This window comes from Typopeltis vanoorti, chromosome 14 (genome assembly GCF_054136105.1).
Source record: "Typopeltis vanoorti isolate ZY-2024b chromosome 14, IOZ_Tvanoo_1.0, whole genome shotgun sequence".
Taxonomy (NCBI): Eukaryota; Metazoa; Arthropoda; class Arachnida; order Uropygi; family Thelyphonidae; genus Typopeltis; species Typopeltis vanoorti.
The window spans coordinates 36918486-36943077 of NC_143562.1; the positions used below are offsets into that span (position 1 = coordinate 36918486).

The 24592-nt window shown below is 35.4% G+C and overlaps 1 protein-coding gene across 2 annotated transcripts in view; it reads right to left on the bottom strand.

Annotated features, from left to right (window-relative positions):
• The window catches only part of LOC150099370 (uncharacterized), a 462639-nt gene that overhangs the window by 116790 nt on the left and 321257 nt on the right, over positions 1-24592 (bottom strand). For both annotated transcript variants that reach the window (XM_090403434.1, XM_090403433.1), the window contains exons 25-26: positions 20277-20362; positions 6751-6820 (exon numbers count right to left, since the gene is read on the bottom strand). In XM_090403434.1, coding sequence (XP_090259560.1) covers positions 6751-6820; positions 20277-20362 — 156 coding nt within the window. The remainder of the gene's footprint in view (positions 1-6750; positions 6821-20276; positions 20363-24592) is intronic.

Sequence of the window (24592 nt, forward strand, 5' to 3'; positions counted from 1 at the left end):
AGAAAAAAATTTGCATGATGTAAGAAAAAAGAACTGTTAATTATTCTTAAAAAGATCTGATATGATATGATTTCGATATGAAGATCGAAATGTCGGGATAATAAAGAGTTAGTTATAACACAGTTGTAAAATCCATAATTTCAAAAATGAATAATTACTTTAATTTCCTAACGTTTCAACCTTCATATTAAGGTAATAATCTGGAGTATACACATATATATAGAGAGAAAAGCAATATTATAAATCAAACAGCATGCCCAAGTTACAATATTTTGATCAAACATTATTCTACTGCTTTGACTGCTAGTGGAGAAAAAAAAAAAAACTACATCAAAGCAATATCCTGATTATAACATCATCAGAGACCAAATTCATATTGATACCTTTAATACAGCAATAGTGGTGGCCTAATCACTAATTTAACAGAGTGTTAAGGCTAAGATCCTGGATTAATAGTCCTAACAAAATTTAAAATGAATTCTTAAAACAAAAAGTTACATGCATAGAATATGGGCCATCCATATTCTTGAGATTTTTAAACCATCATTATTGTTAAGATTAGGATGGTTGATAAGAATTTCACAGGCCTCTTTAAATTTGCATTCCCATGTTTTGGCATGGTCTATGCTTTCCAATCAATTCTGTGTAGTGTATTTAGGGCATGATCAGAAAGATTTACTATAGTTTTAATAACTAAGGTAAATCAGTAAATTTTGAAATTTCAATTTCAAAATTTAATGTGTTGTTTATGTTCCTTTTTTCTGATAGGAATAGTTTATCCAGTTTCATCTATAAAAGGCAAATTACACGTATGCTGAATACCATATACTCCAGGGTAGACCACTGGAGGAAGCAGATTGTTGAAGGAGCTGAATAAGTTCTTTAATTTTGCTGTAGGTTTAAAGATGGCATTGAGATTGTATTTCTGTAGAATTCTGTTCATCTGATATCCCTTTAATATATGGAATGGCTACAGTTTTATTGTATTCTTGTTTATTTTTATTATTAGGTGCAGTCTTGTGAAGAATTTTGTTGATGGTATTTTTGCTATAGTCATTTTTAGGAAGTATTGCTTATAATTTTAAATTCATGATTAAGTGCTTGCTCACTGGAGCAAATCTTTAAAGCCCTGTTTTTTAGTGTGTTAATGACACTTAGTTTTTGTATTGTGTGGTGATAAGAGTTTATGTGTATATAATTGGCTACACTGGACAAATATATACACATAAGGCTTATTGGAATGAAAGACAGCCAAAGGGAAGATATATGACAAGTGTATCAAGAAATGGAAGTGTGTTCTGATTTTCAGTTTCAGTTGTGAATTGTATACGTTTCTGTTGTTTGTTTAGGTGGCTGAGGAAAGTGTCTAATGTCTGGCAACTATGGAGCCAGATAACAAAAACATCATCAACGTATCTAAGCCAGACTTTGGGTTTTAAAATAAAGGAATCTAGAGCACATTGCTCCAAAGTTTCCATATAAAAGTTAATAATTGGGGGGGGGGGGCATAATTGCAAGCCCATGGCTGTGCCATCTTTTTTGCAGGTAAAAAGTATTTTGCCACACAAAATAACCAGCGCACAGTACATGGACAAAGAGCGCCATGATATCAGACAGAAATTTGTCTTGTAAAAGAAGAATTGTGTCATTGATTGGGACATTTGTGAAAAGGGCAGAGACATCAGAACTGACTAATAAATAATTTTTATCAAATGTCATGTATTTAATTTTGCTTATAAAGTGTTATGTGTTTTTTTATATAGGCGGGGGAATGACCTGCCAGCTTCTTGAGTGCTGACGCTAGTTTCTTGGCAAGATGATAAATGGGGCTATCAATACTATTCCTATCAGAAAAAAGAAACATAAATGACACATTAAATTTAATAACTATGGTAAATCAGGCCTTTCTGATCGTGCCCTGAATACTTTACACAGAATTGACTGGAGAGGCACCTGTTCATTACACCACTCCAAAATGTGGTAGGAACACAAATTTAAAGAGGCCTGTGAAATTCTTATCGACCACCCTAATGTTAACAATAATGATCATTTAAAAATCTCAAGAATATGGATGGCCCATATTTTGCCCATGTAACCTTTTGTTTTAAGAGTTCATTTTAAATTATAATTAGGACTATTAATCAATGTCCTCTCCATTACATGCTGCTTCAGGTAATTATCACTCAGCAGCTGGATACATTCCATTTCCTTCCCTGGGACCATTCCTTCTCCCAGTCTATGACCACATAGTTGAAATCTCCAATAATAACTACTTGACCTGCACATGTGATAATTTGCTAATGCATGTTATCTGCATTGTTCTTTATACTCCCTGCATTATAGCAACAGACACTTACATATTTCATCCTTTTGGGCTCTATCTCACACCAGATAGCTAGACAGCACGTGATGAAGAGGACACTGATCCTGTATCACCTGTTCCCCTGATGTACTTGGAAGTTTTTTCCCACTTGGTAAGACTATAATAAATTTAGTTTAATCCTTCATCTAAGAGTAAGAAAACAAAGTTTGAGCCTGAAGTATCTTCAGGACTGAGGCAATTCATGGTAAAGGTGGATCAAGCTCTCATTACTCCTTGTCTTAGTATCTCCCATAATGCAAAGCACATCTCCTTACAGACATGTATAATGCTATGCATTAAGGGAAGTGTCACTTCCCAGACTGGTTTCGACCTTTATTGAGGTCTCATCAGTGGGAGTAGACCCATTGGCTATAATGGGAGATACTAAGACAAGGAGTGATGAGAGCTTGGTCCACCTTTACCACAAGTTGCCTCAGTCCTGCAGATACTTCAGGTGCAAACTTTGTTTGCTTACACTTGGATAAAGTATTAAACTAAATTTATTATAGTCTAACCAAATGGAAAAAAACTTTCAACGTCTTTCTCTAAATCCAGAGTAATTTAGTAATAAGGTGAGACACCTTTTGGCAACTCGTATAGGTAAATATGACTTCTCCATTGCTTCCACCTTAGTATCAACCACCTCTGGGTCTGTCTCCCAGTGATGAGACCTCAATAAAGGTCAAAACCGGTCTGGGTAGTGGCTCTTCCCTTAATGCATAGCATTATACATGTCTGTAAGGAGATGTGCTTTGCATTATGGGAGATACTAAGACAAGGAGTGATGAGAGCTCGGTTCACCTTGACCAAGTTGCCCTCAGTCCTGAAGATACTTCAGGTGCAAACCCTGATGTACTTCTACTCTTTTTGGCTTCAGTTCCTCTCATCACTAGCAACTACCTCTCCACCATCCTGTTCCTTCTGTCCTCACTGAAGAAACTATATCCTTCATATTCTATGCCTATGACTATATTCTCCCTAGTCAATCAAGTTTTACTAATGCCTATAACATTTGGCCAAGCTGAGCTAACCATTGCCCAAAACTTCTTGCCTTTATTTCAAATACTTCTGGCATTAGTCTACATAAACTGCTTACTTCTTAGCCCACTGAAGTTAAGAACCTGGAGTCCTAAATTTTAACATTGTGTGATTATTGTCCCATTTAGTAACCTCTAGGTTGCCTGGACCCACATTTACCTTCATCTCCCCCCCCCCCAAAAAAAACCTGTAGTTTTCCTGATTCTGCACTTCCAAACTACTCTTACTGAACAACACTTTCTCAAGATTGTTTACCGGGAATGTAGGCCATCCACTTTATATAAATCCTTATTGAGTTTAGAAAACAGCTTGAAGTAGCACCATTACATAAAAATCAGCAAGGGAAGAATGTTAGCAGTAGGAGATTATCAAGGGATATCTGAAGAAAACAATATCAGACTGTATACCTAAGGTCAGGAAGATAAATCAGGTAGGAATTAGAGGGATGAATAGTATCATTAAGCAGAAGCTACAAAAAAAAAAAAAAAAAAAAAAAAAAAGTTGGGCGTATAAAGGTGATCAGCAAGCTCACGGACAATACATGGCTCAAGCAAGAAAGGTTACCAAGCATGGGAAGGCCAAATCAGATTATGAGAAGAAATTAGCAGAGTGGGACAAAGGAAATCCCAGAGTTAATGCTATGCAACAAATATTTTCTCCAGATATAAACAAAATTATTTAAACATTGCTCCCATTCATATTTCTTAAAATTACATTCATCAAGTGAAAAATTATTTGATGGAAAGTAATTGACTAATAAAATCAAACAGGAATTGCTGATGAAAAGCAGTTATGGAAAAAGTAGAAAGATATGAGAAATATAAAACTCAAGCCAGGAAACTAGTATAGTAAGGAAAGAAAAAATGGAATATAAGAAATAAACTAGCACTGCAATCCTGGAAAAACCCTAAGAAATTTTTTATGTGGCCAGTAGGAGAAGAAATAATGGTGGATAAATAAATGACCTGTTGGATAGACATGCTGGTCGAGTGACCAGTGCACATAACATAGTGAAGTTGTTTAATGATCACTTTATTGGGGTATTTCATCCCAGAGAAATGGATTTAATTCCTGGAATACTAAATACTCTGGAAACCAATTAAGACAGTGGATCTGGATGGGATTTTGTCATGTATTTTAAGAGAATATGCTAAGGAATTGACAGATACATTGATTAGGCTGTTCGCTGAAAATCTAGTTACTATTATCTGTAAATATAGTGAACCTGACTTACACAATTTTCTCCATTTCCTGAACTTACTTTGTTGAAAAAAAAAGTTACAATGGAATTGAAAAGAAATAATAACTTGCTTTTTTTTTAATGTTTTGATCAACAAAAACTGAGAAGGTTTATTTCTGTAGAGATTTGTCATAACTCTACATTGACAGGTTATCTTCTTGCTAAATCACTATGCTATCCTATGCAAAAGTTTGGTATTATCAGTATCCAAAGATGTCCTTAAGACATATTAAAACCCTCTCTATAACAAAGACATCTTAGCAACTTCTGTTCTATTAAACAATGGTGCCAGACCAACAATATCTACTTTCATACAAAATATAGAACCATTTCTTAAAATCTAAACAATTTAATCTATCATGCATTCATTAACAAACTACTAACAATAATATTAACCATATTAACCCAATGTTATTAATTAAAAATGAAAAAATTACTTATCTTTATGCACTGCCCTAAACACAACTAAATAGATAATTTCGTGTCATCAACAATTTTATTCTCACAAATACTGTGATACGATCCCTATTATAACCATTCTCCTCCCATCCATTAAAAATCTGAGTGAGTAGTGAGCTACAATTCAATAATGGCTTATAATGTGTCACACTCTTTCTCCTCACAAACAATGTACTTGATGAGAAAAGGAAGTTAAATTAATTAAAATTTACTACCGACCAATGTACAAAAATTATTATATTATATCAATACGGCAACTCTTTTCAAAGCTTCTCATTTAATTAGTATTCATTTAATACACTACTTTCTTGCCAAATTACAAGAACTTGCATTTATCCACGATAAACTTTAATTTTCACTTTTTTTTTTGCTCCTCTTCTGTTCTTTTAAGGTAATGTTTGCAACCTAAGTTACAAATATTGATGGATAGAAGAAGGAGAGGTGATATGATTGAGACTTTTAAACTGTTGAGAGGTGGTTACAGGGTTGACACTGGGGAGTTCTTTCGCTTGGTTGAACAGCTGGAAGGAGTGATGACAAGAGGCCATCCCTGGAAGTTACGAAAGGAAGCTGTGAGCAAGAGGGTAAAGAGTGGTTTCTTTGCATGGAGGGTGGTTGAACCGTGGAATGCATTGCCTGATGGAGTGGTGAGAGCGAGAACAGTCAATGAGTTTAAGGAGTGGTATGATAGACTTTGTGTTTCTTAGGGAGGGGGGCCTCCCCTCGATGAGTCTTGACAGACTTTATGTTCTTAGGAAGGACCTCCCAAGATGAGTCTTTTGATTCCATGGAGGCCTGAATAATAATAATATAATCAAAGAACAATTACTCGATTCCAGGATAGTCCAATCCAAACCAACTAGCTTTTAGATTTCCCTTTAAACACTACTTCCAGTTATATACCTATTAACCACTTATGCACACCAATATGTATATAAGAACTCAGTGATTTATGTGCACCTATATTTTTCAATTTCACATTATTATTATTTTATTACTATTATTATTATGTGACACTGCAAGAAAGCATTGTGAGAGGGCATTCTATGCTACTATATATAACTCATCATCTCCTACTCTACCTCCAACTACACAAAACAGAAATACTGCCAGTGACAACACGGCATCTATGCCAGCCTGGTTGGCTGAGTGGTTAATGTATCTGCTCTCCAGCCAAGAGGCTGCAGGTTTGAATCTTGCCAGGGGTATGGATGTTTGTGATTGTCCTATTAACTGTTTACCATATGCACTGATGTAACTTGTGTCCTGGTGCAGTGTGACCCTTGATGTCTTTGCACCATAAAAATCAAAACTAACTCACTCATTAACACCATGCCAACTCCCAAACAACAATAGTATTTTTGTGTGTAAGTATATATTCTCTTGGCAGATTTAACTGTATGAAAAATGAAAATCTTGAGTTTTGGGGAGGAAAAAAAAAACCCTTCTATCTTCATATCAGATCAGCTAACTCACCAATTGAAAAAGCCCATATAAAGATTCAACTCATTACAATAAGAATTAAATTCACGTTTTTTCCAATCAAAGGGCAAAACATTGCATTGTTCTTCCAATTGCACTAGTGCTAACTTTTTTTATTTTATTTTATTCGAAATGAGTGATATTTACAATAATAACAAAATAGCTTTACCTTAATTCTTTTCTTTGCCATTTTCAAACGCGCTTTATAATTTGAAACATCTTCTATGAATTGCTTGAAACTGAAGAAAACAAACAATTAATCACCAATTAAGATTTATAATCAAAATTTCAGATGACTTTAACATTAAATTTTTAAAGAGAGATTTATTGAATGGTTTTGAAACAGTAAGAAACAAGATCTGTGATGTAATATGAAAGGATGCTTGGAAATGTAATCCATGTAAATATGAATGAGAAGACATAAAATATCTCATTTTCAATACAGTAAAACCCCGAAGTTACGCAGTAGGTGGGACCAACAAAAAGTGCGCAAGTCAAATTTGCGTAACTCGGGATATAATTTTGCACGTCATTTATATATACAAACATACAAAATATTAGTTAATTGGGACCAAAGGTTTACAAAAACACCTATTTTTTTAAGAAATATAATCATAATTGTAGTTTTTCGTACATAAAAAAAAAAGAAAGTTATTTCGATGTCGATGGTTTCATAAAATCTAATAGATTTGTCTGACATCATAATGTCTTTTTCTTGTTACGCAAAATTTCTTCATAGCAAGCCAATGATTTTTTTATTCCTTGCCTTGTGGCTACAATTCATTCCTCGTTAGAATCTATGTCCTCCAAAATCTGTAAACCTTTCTTAATTAAGCTGAGACCTTCTGTTAATTTTGCAATTGTCATGTGCTTTTCTGGTAGAACTGGATCTGAGGTTTCAGTCTCTTCAATAGTGCTTTGCTCACGCATCTCTATGAGCTCATCGATTGTAAGCTCCTTGTTATGTGAGTCTAACAGCTTGCTGACATCTTCACTGTTGACTTCTAATTGTCTTGAAAGGTTGACAACTTCTTCTATTGCCTCAGCAACTTGATCAGTTTCTGGCAACATTTCAGTTTCGTATTTAAAAAAGGATGGACAAAGTTTTTTCCAGACACCGTTCAAGGTTTTTTTGGGAAATTTCATCCCAAGAATCTGATAATCCTTACAGCATCTAAAACATTAAACTGTTTCCAAAACTCTTTAATAGACAGTTGCTCATTTTGCCTCATAGCTTCATTCAGACTTGCAAAACGAACGCCGTGTGTAGTATGCTTTGAATGTTTTGATAACTCCTTGGTCCATCGGTTGATGGAGGCAAGAAAACAACTTTTACATGTGGATCAAAATCAATTAAAGTTGCAGGAGGGTAATCAGGTGCATTATCAATAATGAGCATAACTTTAAACAGAATTTTTTAAAACTGGCAATAATGTTCAACTTCAGGTATGAAGTGGTGACCAAACCAGTCTTCAAAAATAGAAGCTGTCACCCAAGCTTTAGAATTTGACTTCCAAATCACTGGCAAGTCAGCTTTAGATTTATTTTTTAGAGCTCTTGGATTTTCGGAACAATAAATTAAGAGAAGTTTTAACTTGCAATCACCAACTGCATTTCCACCAAGCATTACTGTCAACCAGTCTTTGGCCAGGAAACGTTTTTTCTTCATGCACGATGAAAGTTCTCTTAGGCACCTTTTTCCAGAACAAGCCGGTCTTGTCTCACACCATAATTTAAGCATTGTTTCCATCTCACCAATAATCCCATGACGTTTACGAATTATACTTGAATTCAATGAATTGGGCATTTGTCACAGCAGCAATAATTCTTTCTTTATCTTTTATGATTGTTCCTACTGTGGATTCCTCTAGATTGAACTTCTTTGCTAGCTCACAAATTTTCATTCCGCCTTCAAAATCCTTAATAATGTTGAGTTTTGTTTCCAAAGTCAATGTTTTTCTTTTCTTGCTAGCTGTAGAAGAATCAGACTTGCTTCTTTTGGACGACATTATTCTTTTTAATGTGATAAAATTTTATCAAGAACATAACACTAAACAATTGCAAGGTTTGTAGACTATAAAAATCGTGTATGAATGGAGGGAGCGCAAAATACGTTAGTGCTTGTTCACAGCATGTGACATTGGCGAATGCGGCTAGCACCAGAAAGATATACAACTAGTGGTGGGGCGTGAAGAGGGACAGGAATATGTACATATAAGAAACCGTGTAACTCTGGATTCACGTAAGTCGGGGTATTACTGTATAATGCATCTTTAACTCATTGTCCTTATCTCATTTTGTTTTTAAGGCTAATTAATCTGTATACCTCAAATATAAGATTTATTATAAGAATTGTAGTTTACTTTACTCACATGATTATACAGTAAACATTAATTCCCATCAATTTTGGCACATCAAATGGCTTATCGACTTATAAAACATTTGATTATAATAATAATATTATTATAGTGCTGTTAGCAATAACAGGGCTAATAACTTGTGTAATTACAGGTGTTTTTAATTAGGTATTTATTTTTTCTAATAGTAAAGCAAGATGGAAATGCCACCAAACAAATCATAGCACATCTATTATGTATAACATAACAGGCTCTTCCAAGACGTTTCAGGACTCAGCAAATGTAGACTCAGTGAAGCTTTTTTTTTTTTTTTCCAGGAGAAAAAAACCCACTTGCCTGTGCCAGGTTCCTCTAGTTACTGACTGGAGGAACTCTAACTGAAGGATCAACTAACCTGGTTCTCAAGTTAGTCAATTCCTGGCACAGGCAAGCAAGTTTTTTTCCCCGTAAACTCAAGAAAATTGACTCTATATCCACCAGTCTCATATCCATTACCATTTGCTTCAACTTATGTAATAGTTTTTCCATGTCATATTCTGTCAAATGCCTTTGCAAAGTCTAGGACAGAACCTACCTTTTGCAAAGTCATGCTTCCCCCTATAGAGAGTATCATATTCTTATCAACCCATTTCTGAATTTTACCTTTAACCAACTTTTCCAACGCTTTAACCATCATTTCAAAGATACTAATTCATTTGAAATTTGTTACTTCTGTCTTGGAGCCAACTTTATATAACTATCTTACCCTCTTTCCACTCCTTTGGAAGCTTGCCAGAGCTGAGACTTAGATTAAACAACTTCATCAGAAGTACTGGCAGTTTTCTGGCACATTCTCATAGCAACTGAGCTGACATACTGCCCATTCCCATTGCTGTTTACACATTTAATATTTTTCAATATGTTGATTATTTCCAGTTCATCTACCCGAATTCTTGCATTAGCCTCTGTCACATCAGTAACTACAAGGTCTCAACCTGGATGATACATCCTTGCAAAGTGATCACTCAGTAACTTAACTATTTCTTCTGCTTTTCTGTCACTTTCCTACTATCAGTACTCAGTCAAGTTATCCCTCCATAATCATAGCGAAAAAGTGCAGAATTCCACATGTTGAGCAACAGCAACCTTCCAGAACAAAACTGCATGGTTACTTTCCCTAATCAGAGGTATAGTTGTTATTATAGTTATAGATAGATCTTCTATTACCAGATCCAACAGTCTCAAATTCTTGGTTCTCTATATCACATGCTGTTTCAGGTCAATTATTTCTTAGTAGCTGCATAAATTCCATTTGTCATATGTCCTTTCCTCCTTTCAATCTATTGTTGAAGTCTCCAATGATAATTGCTTGGCCTGCACTCATTCTACTAATCTGCCGATGCATGGCATCCATATGTTCCTCTGGATCTCCAAGTCTATAGCAGGAACCAACAATATATTTTATTCTATTGGCTTTTATCTTACACCAGACAGTCTCAAATGAACCATCTCCCTCAAATTTACAATCTCCTTAATTTCTACTTTTGTTGGTTAAAGTTCTTCAGTTATTATTAATAATAGCCCTCCTCCAGCCCTATTCCCTCTATCTTCTCAAAAAAAAATCCCTTGAATTCTATCCCTGCTTTCTGTGAACTAGGTCTCACTGATGCCAATAATTTTTGGCCAAGTCAAGCTGACCAATGTCCCAAACTCCTCTCCTTTATTTCTGATAGTTCTGGTATTTTTCCATTTCAACACTCTTATGCCCACAGTTACCTTTACATAATATCATTACCATCCCATTCAGATTTCAAACCCTGGAAACTGCACCCAGCTGTTCATGGGGATGCACAAAACTGCACTTACGTTCATTTATTCTGGAGGGGAGGTGGGGTGGATATTTCTGCATGGTCATTTCTGCACTCACACTTATTTGTCCCAGGGTGGCCAGACACGTGTGACTGCAGCAGACTCACAATCTTTACTTTAAGCAAAAATGAAGAGTAAGAAAGTACAGACTGAGTTTACTGCCTTATTATGATAGGACAAAATTAAGAAGAGTCATAATTGTGATTGCTAACAAGTTACTGAGAAGATGGTGCAGGAGGAATGGTGTGCAGTTTATAGATGTATGGAATGAATTTGATGGATGAAAGGGCATTTATATGACTGATGGACTACATTTGAATGGTTTGTAGTTAGATGTTTGGAGACAGTGTTTTTAGTGAGAGTTTGGAAGCATAAAACCAGGAAAACTAGGGATATTGGAGGGGGGGGTGCAATCACACGTGTGTCTGGCCATCCTGGGACAAATGAGTGTAAGTGCAGAAATGACTATACAGAAATATCCCCCCCCCCAACCCAGAGTAAATTTTTACTTTCTTACTCTTCATTGTTGCTTTTTTTAACAACTTTTTCATATCTTCTCTCATTGCATATTTCTCGTCTTTCAAATCATTTGGGCCTTCAAAATAACCAACTCTCACTTCTCCCTTCTGCAAAGTAACAGCTTCACTAATATCCTTGATCTTTGCACCTGGAAGACACGCTTTCATCACTTTCTCATTAAATGCACATCTTATTATTGATTCCCACATAATACTTTCTCTCAACTCCCAGTTTCTCACACTTTTATACTTTTCCTGTTAATTTTTTCTTTTATTCTTCCTCCTGCTATACCACATGACAATTGTTTCTGCAGTTGCTCTCTATCTCACATTTTGTCCTGGGAAGGAGTTTGCATAAGTGTACTATTTCTTTCCACACTGTCACCTCATCATCGACATTATTACTTTCATACCCTAATTCATTTCATACACTATCATTCATCGAGTCCACTACATTATCTACAACATGTTCACAATCCTGCTTTACATCCTTCATATCAATTACTTCATTCCCACACTTTTGACATGGCCTCGGAGTTCTTGCATTCACTCACAAAAGATTTCCAGCAAACATTCTCTCCACTCTCACTTTCATACTACAAACCATTTACTCCATGCAAAAAAAAAATTCTATGTATTAATATACTGATGACTATTATATTCTAAGTACTGATATATTTGTATCATGAATTTTTGTCAAATGTATTCCACATTCTCCTTGTCCTCTGTGAGGATCACCTGATCATCAGCTAAAAAAAAAACAAGATAATGTAAGATGTAAGACTTGTTCTCATATGGGTACACCCATTTCATGCCACTGCCTGTCCCAATCCTCCAAGATAGCATCCAAGTATATCTTAAACAACATTGGTGGCATCCCTGCTCAAGTCACTTGCCAGAGAGTCTACAATGGCAGACGTTGGAGCGGAGATCAATTAGCGTTGGTTAGAACTTTACCAGCTAATTTTGGCTGCAACATTTGCAGATTCTCAGTTAAATGTTTCTTTGAAGTATGTGTTTATATTTTTGTGTGGAGTATTTTAATTTGGTATAATTGGTTTGGCATCAGATTGTATGAGTATAAAATCTTTGCCATTAAGCCTGATGTTACTACTGTGGTAGTGATGTTGTTAAGCCTAATCTTACTATTGTGATCGTGTTGCTATTGTGATCACATTGTTGTTGTTAAGCCTGATCTTGCTATTGTGATCGCATTGTTGTTGTTAAGCCTGATCTTGCTATTGTGATCACATTGTTGTTAAGCCTAATCTTGCTATTGTGATTGCATTGTTGTTGTTGTTAAGCCTAATCTTGCTATTGTGATTGCATTGTTGTTGTTAAGCCTAATCTTGCTATTGTGATTGCATTGTTGTTGTTAAGCCTAATCTTGCTATTGTGATTGCATTGTTGTTGTTAAGCCTAATCTTGCCATTCTCTGAGCACGTGTACTGGGTGTTAAACTGAAAACTATTGATTATAAGTGTTTAACTGAGATGATTATTTGAAGCAACGTATGTAAATTTTGTTAGGTATTTTTATTGTTCAATGTTGTCTGTGTAATGATGCATTTGATGAAGCATTTTGGCAATTCCTACAGTTTTTTTTTAAGTAGTTAGGAGGTACTTTAAAGAATCCTAATTTTCTGGTTAAAGAATGCTAATATTAATCCTAGTTCAGAACTCAATATAACAAGATCACAGAAAATTTGCTTGAAAGGGCACAATCACAAAGATAATATATTAACTGATTTTGATAAATTACTTGCTAGTGAAAGTTTGGTGGATGTAACATTATCATGTGAGGGAATAACCCTTAAGGCTCACAAAGTAGTTCCATCTGTAAGTAGCTCTCTTCTATACAGCTTATTTTTAGAGAACTCAAGTAATCATCCTGTTGTGACATTAAGTGATATAAAGTTTAATGACTTAAGGTTGATGGTCCAATATATGTACCATGGAGAAATTAATATTTCGTGGGACATGCTTCCATCATTGTTAAAAGCTGCGAGTTGCTAAAAATGAAAGATTTTTTTGGAAGTTGCTAATAAGTACTATGATTCTGTGAAAGGCACACAGCAGGGAGCTTCAGGTAACGATCGTCAGGAAGCAGGGAAAACGATAATGCATAATCATATTGTGTCTGGCCAAAGAAAACGGCATTCAAAGAAGGAAACACAGATAAGTAAGAGTCAATAAGGGGAATCGTCAAAAAGACCTATGATGAACTTAGATCTGAACGTTACAAAGAGTCAAATGGCCGAAACATCTGATATAGGTAATGTAAGGCAGTTGTTGTCAGAGGTTAAACATCTTGAAACACTGGTTTCTATCCCACTTAGTACAATTAAACTGGGTAAATATTTGAAAACAACATTTGACAACTCAAGTGACAGTGTTATAGATGACTTGGTATCATTAATGGATAAGGAGTCAGACTTGCCAAATGAGTATGGTCATCTAAAATCAACATTCAAGCGGCCTTGATCTGGTTGCTGAAGGCCAACTGTCAGGTGAATGTGTACATACAGTGTGTTGTCCCTTTCAGTTTCTGATTCTTCAGCTAATTCTCAACTGCCAATCAAAATCTTGGGTAGTGATGACATCAATCCTTTATTTTCTAGTTTTGATATGTCATCTGAGTCAACCATTTCTTCTGTAGTTGCTAGGGATGTCAATCCAGATTACTTAACATCTTTATCATCTTGTGTGTCTATGGTATCACCTCTTGAATCTGATGTCAAGGTAGAAATGAAAAATTATGCAGTCCATTTCACATCTTCTAATGTATCAACTGTTTTTCCTGTATTAATCAACTCATATAAACACCGAAGTTTTAGTGTAATGTATGATAATACATCTGGTTTGTCTAATGTCCCAAGTTTAAGTGATCATCAAGACTTCACAGTTAGGTGCCATCAGTCTCATAGAAAACATTCCTTTTTTATACAGCCATATCCCAATGTAACTGATAGAAGCATGTGAAGTAAACTGTGTTGTGCAAGTTCTCCTGAGACAGAGGGATTGACATTTTTAAATGACTGTAATATACAGTCATACCCCGACTTACGTGGTTTCTTACATGTACGTATTCCCGTCCCGCTTCATGCCTCACCACTAGTCATATCTTTCAGGCACCGGCCGCACTCGCCAGTGTTGCACATGCTGTGAACAAGCACTGACATGTTTCGCACGGTCTCCATTCATACACGATTTTTATAGTCTACAAACCTTGCGATTGTTTAATGTTATGTTCTTGATAAAAATTTTATCACATAAAAAATAATAATGTCACCCAAAAGAAGCAAGTCCGATTCTTCTACAGCTAGCAAGAAAAGAAAAATATTGACTTTGGAAACAAAACTCAACATTAAGGATTTTGAAGGCAAAATGAAAATTTGTGAGCTAGCAAAGAAGTTCGATCTACAGGAATCCACAGTAAGAACAATCATAAAAGGTTTACAGATTTTGGAGGACATAGATTCTAACGAGGAATGAATTGTAGCCACAAGGCAAGGAATAAAAAAATCATTAGCTTGCTATAAAGAAATTTTGCGTGACAAGAAAAAGATATTATGCCATCAGACGAATCTATTAGATTTTATGAAACCATCGACATCGAAATAACTTTCTTTTTTTTATGTATGAAAAACTACAATTATGATTATAATTCTTAAAAAATATAATCGATTTTGTAAACCTTTCGTCCCAATTGTATATTTGTATATATAAATTACATACAAAATTATACCCCAAGTTATGCGAATTCGACTTACGTGCTTTTTTTGTTGGTCCCACCTACCACGTAACTTCAGGGGTTTACTGTATTTTATAATTTTGATCTGACCAAATTGTATAGTCTATCTTTCAGCATTCCAATGTTTTTTATGAAATAGAAGGTATGGGGGTGGGGATTAAAAATCAGAAGGAATGAGAATGACAGATTATTTAGTAACGGATTAAGTGGGTGTGTGCATGGAATAAATAGTGCAGAAATACATACACAGAGATTGCTGAGCGATATACAAAAGAATGCGGGAGAAGATCAGGGACAAAAACAAGCATCAGTAGGGGTAAAGGATTTTAAGTTAAAAAGGAGCAGAAAAGATATTGTGCTGTATGTGGATTCTATAATTAAGGGTGTGAAGGATGGTAGAGTAATTAAAGCGTGTTATTCAGGGTCAAAGATTAAGGATATAACTGAGGCTGTGAAATTGCAGAAAGATAGAGCAAGTGAGATTATTGCAGTTATAGGGACGAATGACCTAGGTAGCGAAAGATTTTCTGTGAGACAGGATTTGAAGGATTTAATGATAGCAATGAATGCAAAGAGTGAGAGTGGAAAGATCATGAGTGTGCTACCAAGATTTGATAGTGATGAATTAAACAGAAGAGCAATTATAGTAAATGGAATGATGTCAAGATTGTGTAAAAGCTTTTGCAAAGAAATGAAACTGAATATTCATTTTATGAATGTCTGGGATGAGTTTGACAAGATGAAGGAGTATTTTAAGAGAGATGGTTTGCATTTAAATGGATTGGGCGCTTGGCATTTAGAACATTTATTAATAAAGGATAGAGTAAATGGTCAAAAACAGGGAAATGGGATTTGCTAGGAAGGCAGGTGATAGAGTCAGCTGTAAATAATAGGGTCATTAATCGCTGTGAATTTAGGATTAACTGTTTGCAGAAAATTAACAGTATACAGAGTGGGCTAATTCACACACAGGGAGATTATGGGAGGAAGGGAGTATTACAGTTTATGTATACTAATGCTCGAAGTATTGGAATAAGTGCGAAGAATTTTTATCATTACTTAGCACAACTTGGCCAAAAATTATAGGAATTAGTGAGACTTGGTTAACTAAGAATGATATAGTTATAGGGATTGAATGTAAGGGGTATAGTATTTTCAGGCAGGACAGAGATGACAGAATGGGGGGAGGGGTTTTACTAATGATAGACAAAGCGTTAAAGCCAAAAAAAGGTAGAAGTGCCTCAAGGTGACAGGTATGTAAAGGGCAGTTCATTTGAGGCTGTTTGGTGTGAGATAGAGATCAACAAGGCGAAATATGTAATCGGTTGTTGCTATAATTCAAGGGGTATAAGGAAGAATGTAGATAGTATGTATTGGCAAATTAGCACAATGAGTGAAGGTCGAGTAATTATTATGGGGGATTTTAACTTTGGGGACATAGATTGGGAGAAGGAATGGTCACAAGGAACAAAGGAAATGGAGTTTATACAGTTGTTAAGAGGTAACTACCTGAGACAGCATGTAATGGACGGGACAAGAAATTCTAGTGGGTTAGATCTGGTCATAACATCGGAGAACATATCAATAAGTAATTTAGTTACACTGTCTCCACTTGGGGAAAGGATTCATGTGGTCTTGATCTGGGAGACTGTAAGATGTACTGAATATTCTGTTAAGAAGGGGTATATGTGGAATTACAAGGCTGGTGATTACGACAAGCTGAGAAGTCAGCTTTCAGCAGTGCTATGGCATGAGAATTTGAAGGGGAGAGAGATGTTGATGGTGCATGGGAGATTGTCAAGGAGTATTTAAAGAAAGCTGTATCACAGACTGTATTCCCAGAGTCAAACGGAGAAATCAAGTAGGAGTAGGATGGATGAATAATATTATTAAGCAAGAGTTGCAGATAAAGAAAAGGTTGTGGAGGAAGTATAAAGAAAAAGGTGATGAGCATTCCCATGAGCAGTAGAAGGTACAGGCAAAGAGAGTAACCTGTATGCTAAGGAAAGCCAAAGCTAATTATGAGAGGAAGCTAGCTGATGAATCCAAAAGAAACCCTAAGGAGTTCTTTCGCTATGTGGCAAGTAAAAGGAAGAATAACCACGGAAAGATTACTTTAAAAAGTGTTGATGGTAGGGAAATTACAGAAGCAAATGAAATAGTTGAGTTGCTTAGTGATAATTTTGCAAAAGTGTACCATCTTGGATGTGATAGTGCAGTGTCAAACGTGTCATTGACTGATGAGAATCTAGAGATAGACGAAATAGAGGCACTTAATATATATTACAGAACCTTAATACTAACACTGCATAACACATCAGTGTAAGCCCATGTGTTACAAGAATGTTCAAGAGAATTAGCACCTCCTCTAACCAGGCTGTTTAATTTAAGCCTCAGTTCTGGTCAAGTACCAACAGAGTGAAAGAGGGGAAAATAATTCCCCTGCACAAGGGAGGCTCTAAGACTGAGGTTGCAAATTATAGACCAATCAATATATCTGGAGTGGTGATTAAGGTTTTGGAGAAATTGGTAAAAATTAGAATTCAGGACTGGGTGGACAGCAATATGATACTTTATAAGGGGCAACATAGTTTTGTGAAGGGTAGGTCTTGCCTCAGTAACTTGCTTACGTTCTATAATAAAGTAACAGTAGAGTTGGATAAAGGAAAGCCTTACTCAGTGATACTGCTGGACTTCGCAAAGGCACCTGACAAGATTCCACATGGAACTCTGTTGCATAAATTAGAGCAAATGGGTATGGATCCGAATCTGGTGATTTGGATTAGAGGATGGCTGGTGGATAGATATCAAAGAGTAGTTTACGAAGGAGCTGAGTCCAGGAGAAGGCAAGTGACTAGTGGTGTACCTCAAGGCTCAGTGCTTGGTCCTCTATTGTTTAATTTGTACATCAATGATATTGGGACTACTTTGAAAGGAAATATACACTTGTTTGCTGATGATGCAAAATTAGGAAGAGCAATAGTCAATTCAGATGATGATGTTGATATCTTGCAGGATGACTTAAATAGGCTGATGGTATGGACTAAGGTAAATGGCTGTCAATTTAATGTGGCTAAGTGTAAGGTGATGCACTTCAGGAGGATGAGATCACATGGTGTTTACTATATTAACGGAACTGAACTGCAAGAAGTTGACGAGGCAAGGGACTTGGGAGTTATTGTGGACAGAGAAAACTTAAGTTTAAAAGGCATATTGCAAAGATTGCCAAACTATCACATCAAATTACGTGGTTGTTGAAGAACACACTAACAAACATAGATAAGGAAGTTATTGTTCCACTTTATAAGGCATTAATAAGACCGTATTTGGACTATTGTGCACAGATCTGGTCACCTGGATTTCTTAGTGATGAAGAAATGGTGGAGAGGATTCAGAGGCGAGTTACAAAGATTGTTGCAGGTCTGTGGGATGTTCCCTACGAGGATAGATTGAAGATCTGTGAGTTCCAAAAACTAGCTGATAGACGTAGGAGAGAAGATATGATAGAAGCATATAAATTATTAAAGGGATTTTACAGAATTGATACTGATGACATTTTTAAGATCAGTGCAGGAAGGGAGAGGACAAGGGGTCATCCCTGGAGATTATGTAAGAGTGTGGTTAACAAGGATGTTAGGACTAGATTTTTTACTTGGAGGGTTGTAAAGGGGTGGAATGCGTTGCCAGAGGTGGTTGTGAATGCTTTGTCTATGAATGAATTTAAGGAGAAGTATGATAGGTATTGTGTAAATAATGGTTAGTGTCTCGCGATGAGTCTTTTGACTCCATGCAGACACTGTTATAATAATAATAATATATTCCTCTGAAAGCTTGTTATCAAACCTTATAGCAAACTTAGATTCTTGGTAAATCCTCTGCACCATCTCTACTGTTCCTTCATCTATTTATGCACTCTTCAATACCTGCCACACTGTCTTTGTCTTCCTCAGGACAGTATCATAAGCTTTCTCCAGATGTACAAAAATCAAATGGAGTTCTTTGTTTTCAGCAAACATATTTTGGGATATTTGTCATAAGGAAAATATATTATCTATGCATAATGTCACTTCAAATATTCTTTTGTCCAACAAGCCCTTTCATTTCCTTGATATTCCACCCTATCCTCATACAATAAACCTTCATAATATCTCTTAAAATCTTGAAGGGAATTAATATTAAGTCCTTCTCAAGATGTATAAGCAGCTTGTACCAGTTTACACAAATTGTCAAGCCTTAGAAGCGTTACTATATCCCACTAGGTGTTTTCGCTGCACTTTCTTTCCCACACTTCTTCTTTAGCCTTAATGATCATTCTTTTCACTTGTCTCTTAATATTGTTTTACTCTTCTCTGTCCTGAAGGATTTTATTTCTTAACCCTCACATCACCTCCTATCATCATGTAACATTCCTATTTTGTATCTGGAGATCTTAATAAGTCTGCCATTATCATGTGAAGTATTTGGCCTTCTAGATGCAACAGGACACTCTCACCATTTTGATTATTTTTATTAAATGTGAGAAGTCCAGTATATGTCAAAATAAATAAAAGCAGACTACTAATAGAACCACTAATAATAGACTCGGTGTTTTTATATATATATATATATATATATAAAAACAATAGGTGCTGATACTTGTTCTTTTTTTTTATCAGAAAAAATTGAAAAATTAAAAGGCTATGAAAAGAAAACTAAAAACTTTATTGAAATTTTTACTTTATAATGTGATAATGGATCGGGAATAAGAATATGTACCTGTTAATATATAATACACTTTTTATTAAGAATAAATTTATGGTACAAGTATATAAAAATAAGTAAAATATATATAATAATTTTAATAAAAATTTTGCAAATATAAAAATCTTTTTATATAGCAAACATAAAAAACTTTTATACAGCAAATATCTTGACACCAGATTAGTGAAAAATGTAGATTTCATTAAATAACTAAGCTTATTTGCATGCTAGGTAAACATGTAAAAAATTACTAATATTACAAACTTCTAAATGCATTGCATCTGTGTGATCACTATACACACACACACACACACACACACACATCACTGTTAATAGAGATGCTGGTATGCCATACTGTTGCACACCATCTTAAAAACAGCACTACTAATAATTATTCATAGATGTTGTTATTTAATAAGTTTGAGCTTCTAATTTTAAGTGTTAACATTTTGAATTAAAGGATAACAGAAAAAACTTACAGGTGACCGTCCTTACTGTATGTATGATAATCAAGTGTATAATCTTTACCAGATGACTCCTCACATGGAAGTATCATATCTGTTTTCTGAAATTATTCAATAAATAAGTTTAGCATTCACAACTTAAGTGCATTATTACTTGGATAGTGAAACTTTACCATCTAAAAATGTGCTTCAAGTACTATTCATTCTATAATTACTTAACATTTTCCTTTGTTTTCTTTTTTATATTTCAGACTATATATATATATATGTCTTAAGAATTAACAAAGTTTTTAAAAATGTTTCTTAAAATATAAACAAACTTCTTTACATAACATAAATATCTGAATCTCCTGAATGATTTCTTGTAGTTAACCAAGTCGCCGTCAATATGGATAAAATTCATTACTCTTCTATACTTCATATTCATCATAAATTTCAATGTAAAACAAACTTAGCCACTTTAACCACCCAAAGTTTGGGTGGTTAAAGATATTTTTTGAAAGGTTATTTTTACTGTTCAAATTAAACATATTTGGTCATTTGAAAGTTAAGCATAAAAACTTATTGTTTAGTACTAACCATATACAAATATTTTAACATTCTACCAGTTTCGCTAGCAAACTGTTTAGCTTTTTCAAGGCGTTGACGGAAAAGTATAAAAAATACTAGTAAATGCAAATTGAAAGGAACATTAAAAACGTTGTAAACACTCTAGTAGCTTGGTTTTGTTGTAAACACATAATGTGATTACTAGCTAGCTGTAGTTCAGATGGATTTAGAGAGAGGATGAGGTTTTTCCATGAACTGTTAAGAATAGTACCCTGGTTTCCGTTAAGGTTTCTGCCAGTTTTTAACACTACTGCGGCTTCCTTGAATAAACAATGTCTATAATCATCGTCTATAATCGAACTCCATGAAGTTTGTCCAATGTAGGCGAGACCACAGGAGCAAGGAATGTAATATATTCCTGGATATTTGTAGAATGGCACCTTGTCTTTTGGTGATCCTAAAAAATGTTTGATGCTGGTGGTTGGTTTGAAGATCACTCTGATGTTGTGGGCTTTTAGTATTCTGGCTATTTGATAAGAAATTGACTTGATGAAGGGAATCACTACAGTAGAAATGTGCTGGGAGTTTGGTTCTTCTTGTCTGGGGTTATCACTGTATAGATATTTTTTGATGATGCTCAGAGGGTATCCATTTTGTGATAATGTTTTGGCTATTAGTGAGATTTCAGTCTGTGTATCCTTCTCTTCTGATATAAACTTACGTGCTCTATTTTTCAACATATGGATAATGCTTAGTTTGTGTGGCTTGTGTTGGTTAGAAGTATAATGAAGATATCTTCCAGTGTCTGTCAAAAAACATTCTCAAAAAAGGCTTTAACTTTGCAATTACACCAAAGCACATTCCTAAAATGGATTTTATGTGTGAAATTGAAAAAGGCCTATATCCACTACTGCAAATGGCAGCCAACACTATTAGATTCAAAAGTACCATAATCCTAGCCAAAGCTAAACAACCTATTCTCAACATGTCTCCTTATGATAGAAAGGCAATCCTTAACTTAAAGAAAAACAAAGATATCATCATTACCAAGGCTGATAAGGGAAATTCAACAGTCATCCTTAACTCTAAAGACTATTATGATAAGTTAAACGTATTACTATCAGACAACACTACCTATAAGATCCTAGACAAAGATTCCACCATAAAAAATCACAATGAAACAAACCAACTAATCCGTAATTGCAACATTTGGCCAGAAGAGGTGAAGAGAAGAATAAAATCTTTTATTCTTCTCTTCAGTGAGTGTAAATGTATTGTGAATAGTTTTAAGAAAGAATGAATTTCATTGATGTGTTACTTGATAAATGACAATGAAGTATAATGGTAATGATGGTGAAGCCACAACGGTTCAGAGAGTAACTTTTTTTATCTACCCCCCCCCCCCCCCAACATAAGTGGTTGCAAAGCCTATAACCCTGAATAGCTGGGGAGGGTCAAAATACTTGGATAATATGGCATCCAGAAGACTTCCAAAGAAGAGAGGTAGATGATGAAACCAAGAGGAGAATGAAAAATTGGTTTGAAAAGTTTTGAAACTGAAAGGTACACCAGTGGTGTTTAAGCAGCTGCTTGTGTTTTTACATGTTTAAAAGCAAGTACATAGGAATGGTGCTATCCAGTTCAGTGGAACAGCATTTATGAAAATACCTACAGAAAAGATGTAATGTAGAAACAGAGCATCTATGAAAAATGAATGGAAGGGGTTATTTATTAAGTGGACTGTACTCTTTTCAAAAGCACACGGGGTTGATCTGAAAAGCTCTCGGCCTCTACCATAGATGGCAACACTATCGGCAAGAGATTTTTTTTTTCTAAGTTGGTACATCTGTCATAAGCATCTATGTGAAACTACAAGTCATCTATCAAATAGTTTGTTTTATACAGCTGTCTGAAGCAAAATGTTGTCTGTATCCCTTGAAATGGAGAAAATTAAGTATCGTGCGGTTATAAAATGTTTTGTAAAAGAAGGTTTAACGCCCAAATGAAATTCATTCGAAGTTCATAAAAGATTATGGGCACTCTTCTCCTTTGTTTTCGACAATTAAGAAATGGGCTGCCGAGTTTAAACGTGGCCGTACCAGCCTTGAAGATGAGCCACGTGAAGGACGTCCAAAAAGTGTAACAACACCAGAAATCATTGATCAAGTGCATGATATGGTACTGGATGACCGGTGAGTCAAAGTATGTGAAATTACTGAGACTATAGGCATTTCAAAAGAATGTGTAGGATATATTTTGCATGAAGAATTGCATATGAAAAAGCTTTATGGTGCCAAGCTTGCTCACAGCAGATAAAAAACAGACACGCATGAAACTCTCTGAACAGTGCCTGGTGAATTTTAACAAGAATAAAACAGATTTTGTGTGTCGATTTATTACTATGGATGAGACTTGGATTCATCATTACACACCAGAATCCAAACAGCAGTCACAACAGTAGGCATAAGCTGGTTGTTCAGCACCAAAGAAGAAAAAGTCGGTTCCATCACCATGACCTTTCCTGCTGATAGAACTGACTTTGTCTTCTTTGGTGATAGTCTGTGGATGGCAAACCAACAGCTACCAAAGCATCAGCTATCTTAGGATTACTTGCTAACACTGGTATTCTGTTATTCTAAGATGAACAGGTAAAAAGTTCTGTAAATGCAGGAGAGAGAGAGATTTGCAAGCCAATACACAAACCTTAGCAGGGTGGTGGTCTCAGGGTGGCAATGAAATTCATCTACCACCTAAAGTCATTCACAAACATCCATTCCTCCCCTCCTTAAATGGAACATCAAACCCGCAGCCTGTTAGTTGAAGAGCTGGTGTACTATCCACTCACCAACTAGACTGGCAAATCTCTCCAACTTTATTGTTCTCACATTTGGGGGTAGTGCACCAAAAATCTCCCTAAGTACGAGGATGGTCTGAAAAGTTCTCGGCCTAACAATGAAAAAATGAATTTATAATTTCAAAATTATTTTTATTTTTCAACATAATCTCCCTTAAGACTAATACATTTATTCCACTGATGCACCAGCGCTATTATCCTGTCCCTGTAGTGGTTCTCAGTAAGATCTGCACGATACCCTCTACAGCAGCAATCACCTCTTGATTCGAAGAAAAATGCTGACTGGTGTATTGGGATGCTAAAGGCATTTTGTTTATTAATTATGTGGAAAAGAGTAAAACAATAACTGGGGAATATTATTCCAATCTTTTAACCAGACTACATTAAAAAATTTGTGAGAAAAGACTCGGTTTGCAGAAGAAAAAAATCATCTTTCATCAGGACAATCTACCTGCCCACAAAGGTGTTTTGGTAATGGAAAAATTACAGGATCTTCACTATGAATTGTTGCAACATCCACCCTATTCCCCAGATTTGGCTCCCTCTGACTTCTGTCTCTTCCCAAAACTAAAACTCTTCCTCGTTGGTCAGCGTTTTTCTTCGAATCAAGAGGTGATTGCAGCTGTAGAGGGTATCATGCAGATCTTACTGAGAACCACTAAAGGGACGGGATAATAGCGCTGGTGCATCAGTGGAATAAATGTATTAGTCTTAAGGGAGAGTATGTTGAAAAATAAAAATAATTTTGAAATTATAAATTTGTTTTTTCATTGTTAGGCCGAAAACTTTCCAGACCTCGTACTTAGGGAGATTTTTGGTGCACCACCCCCAAATGTGAGAACAATAAAGTTGGAGAGATTTGCCAGTCTAGTTGGTGAGTGGATAGTACACCAGCTCTTCAACTAACAGGCTGCGGGTTTGATGTTCC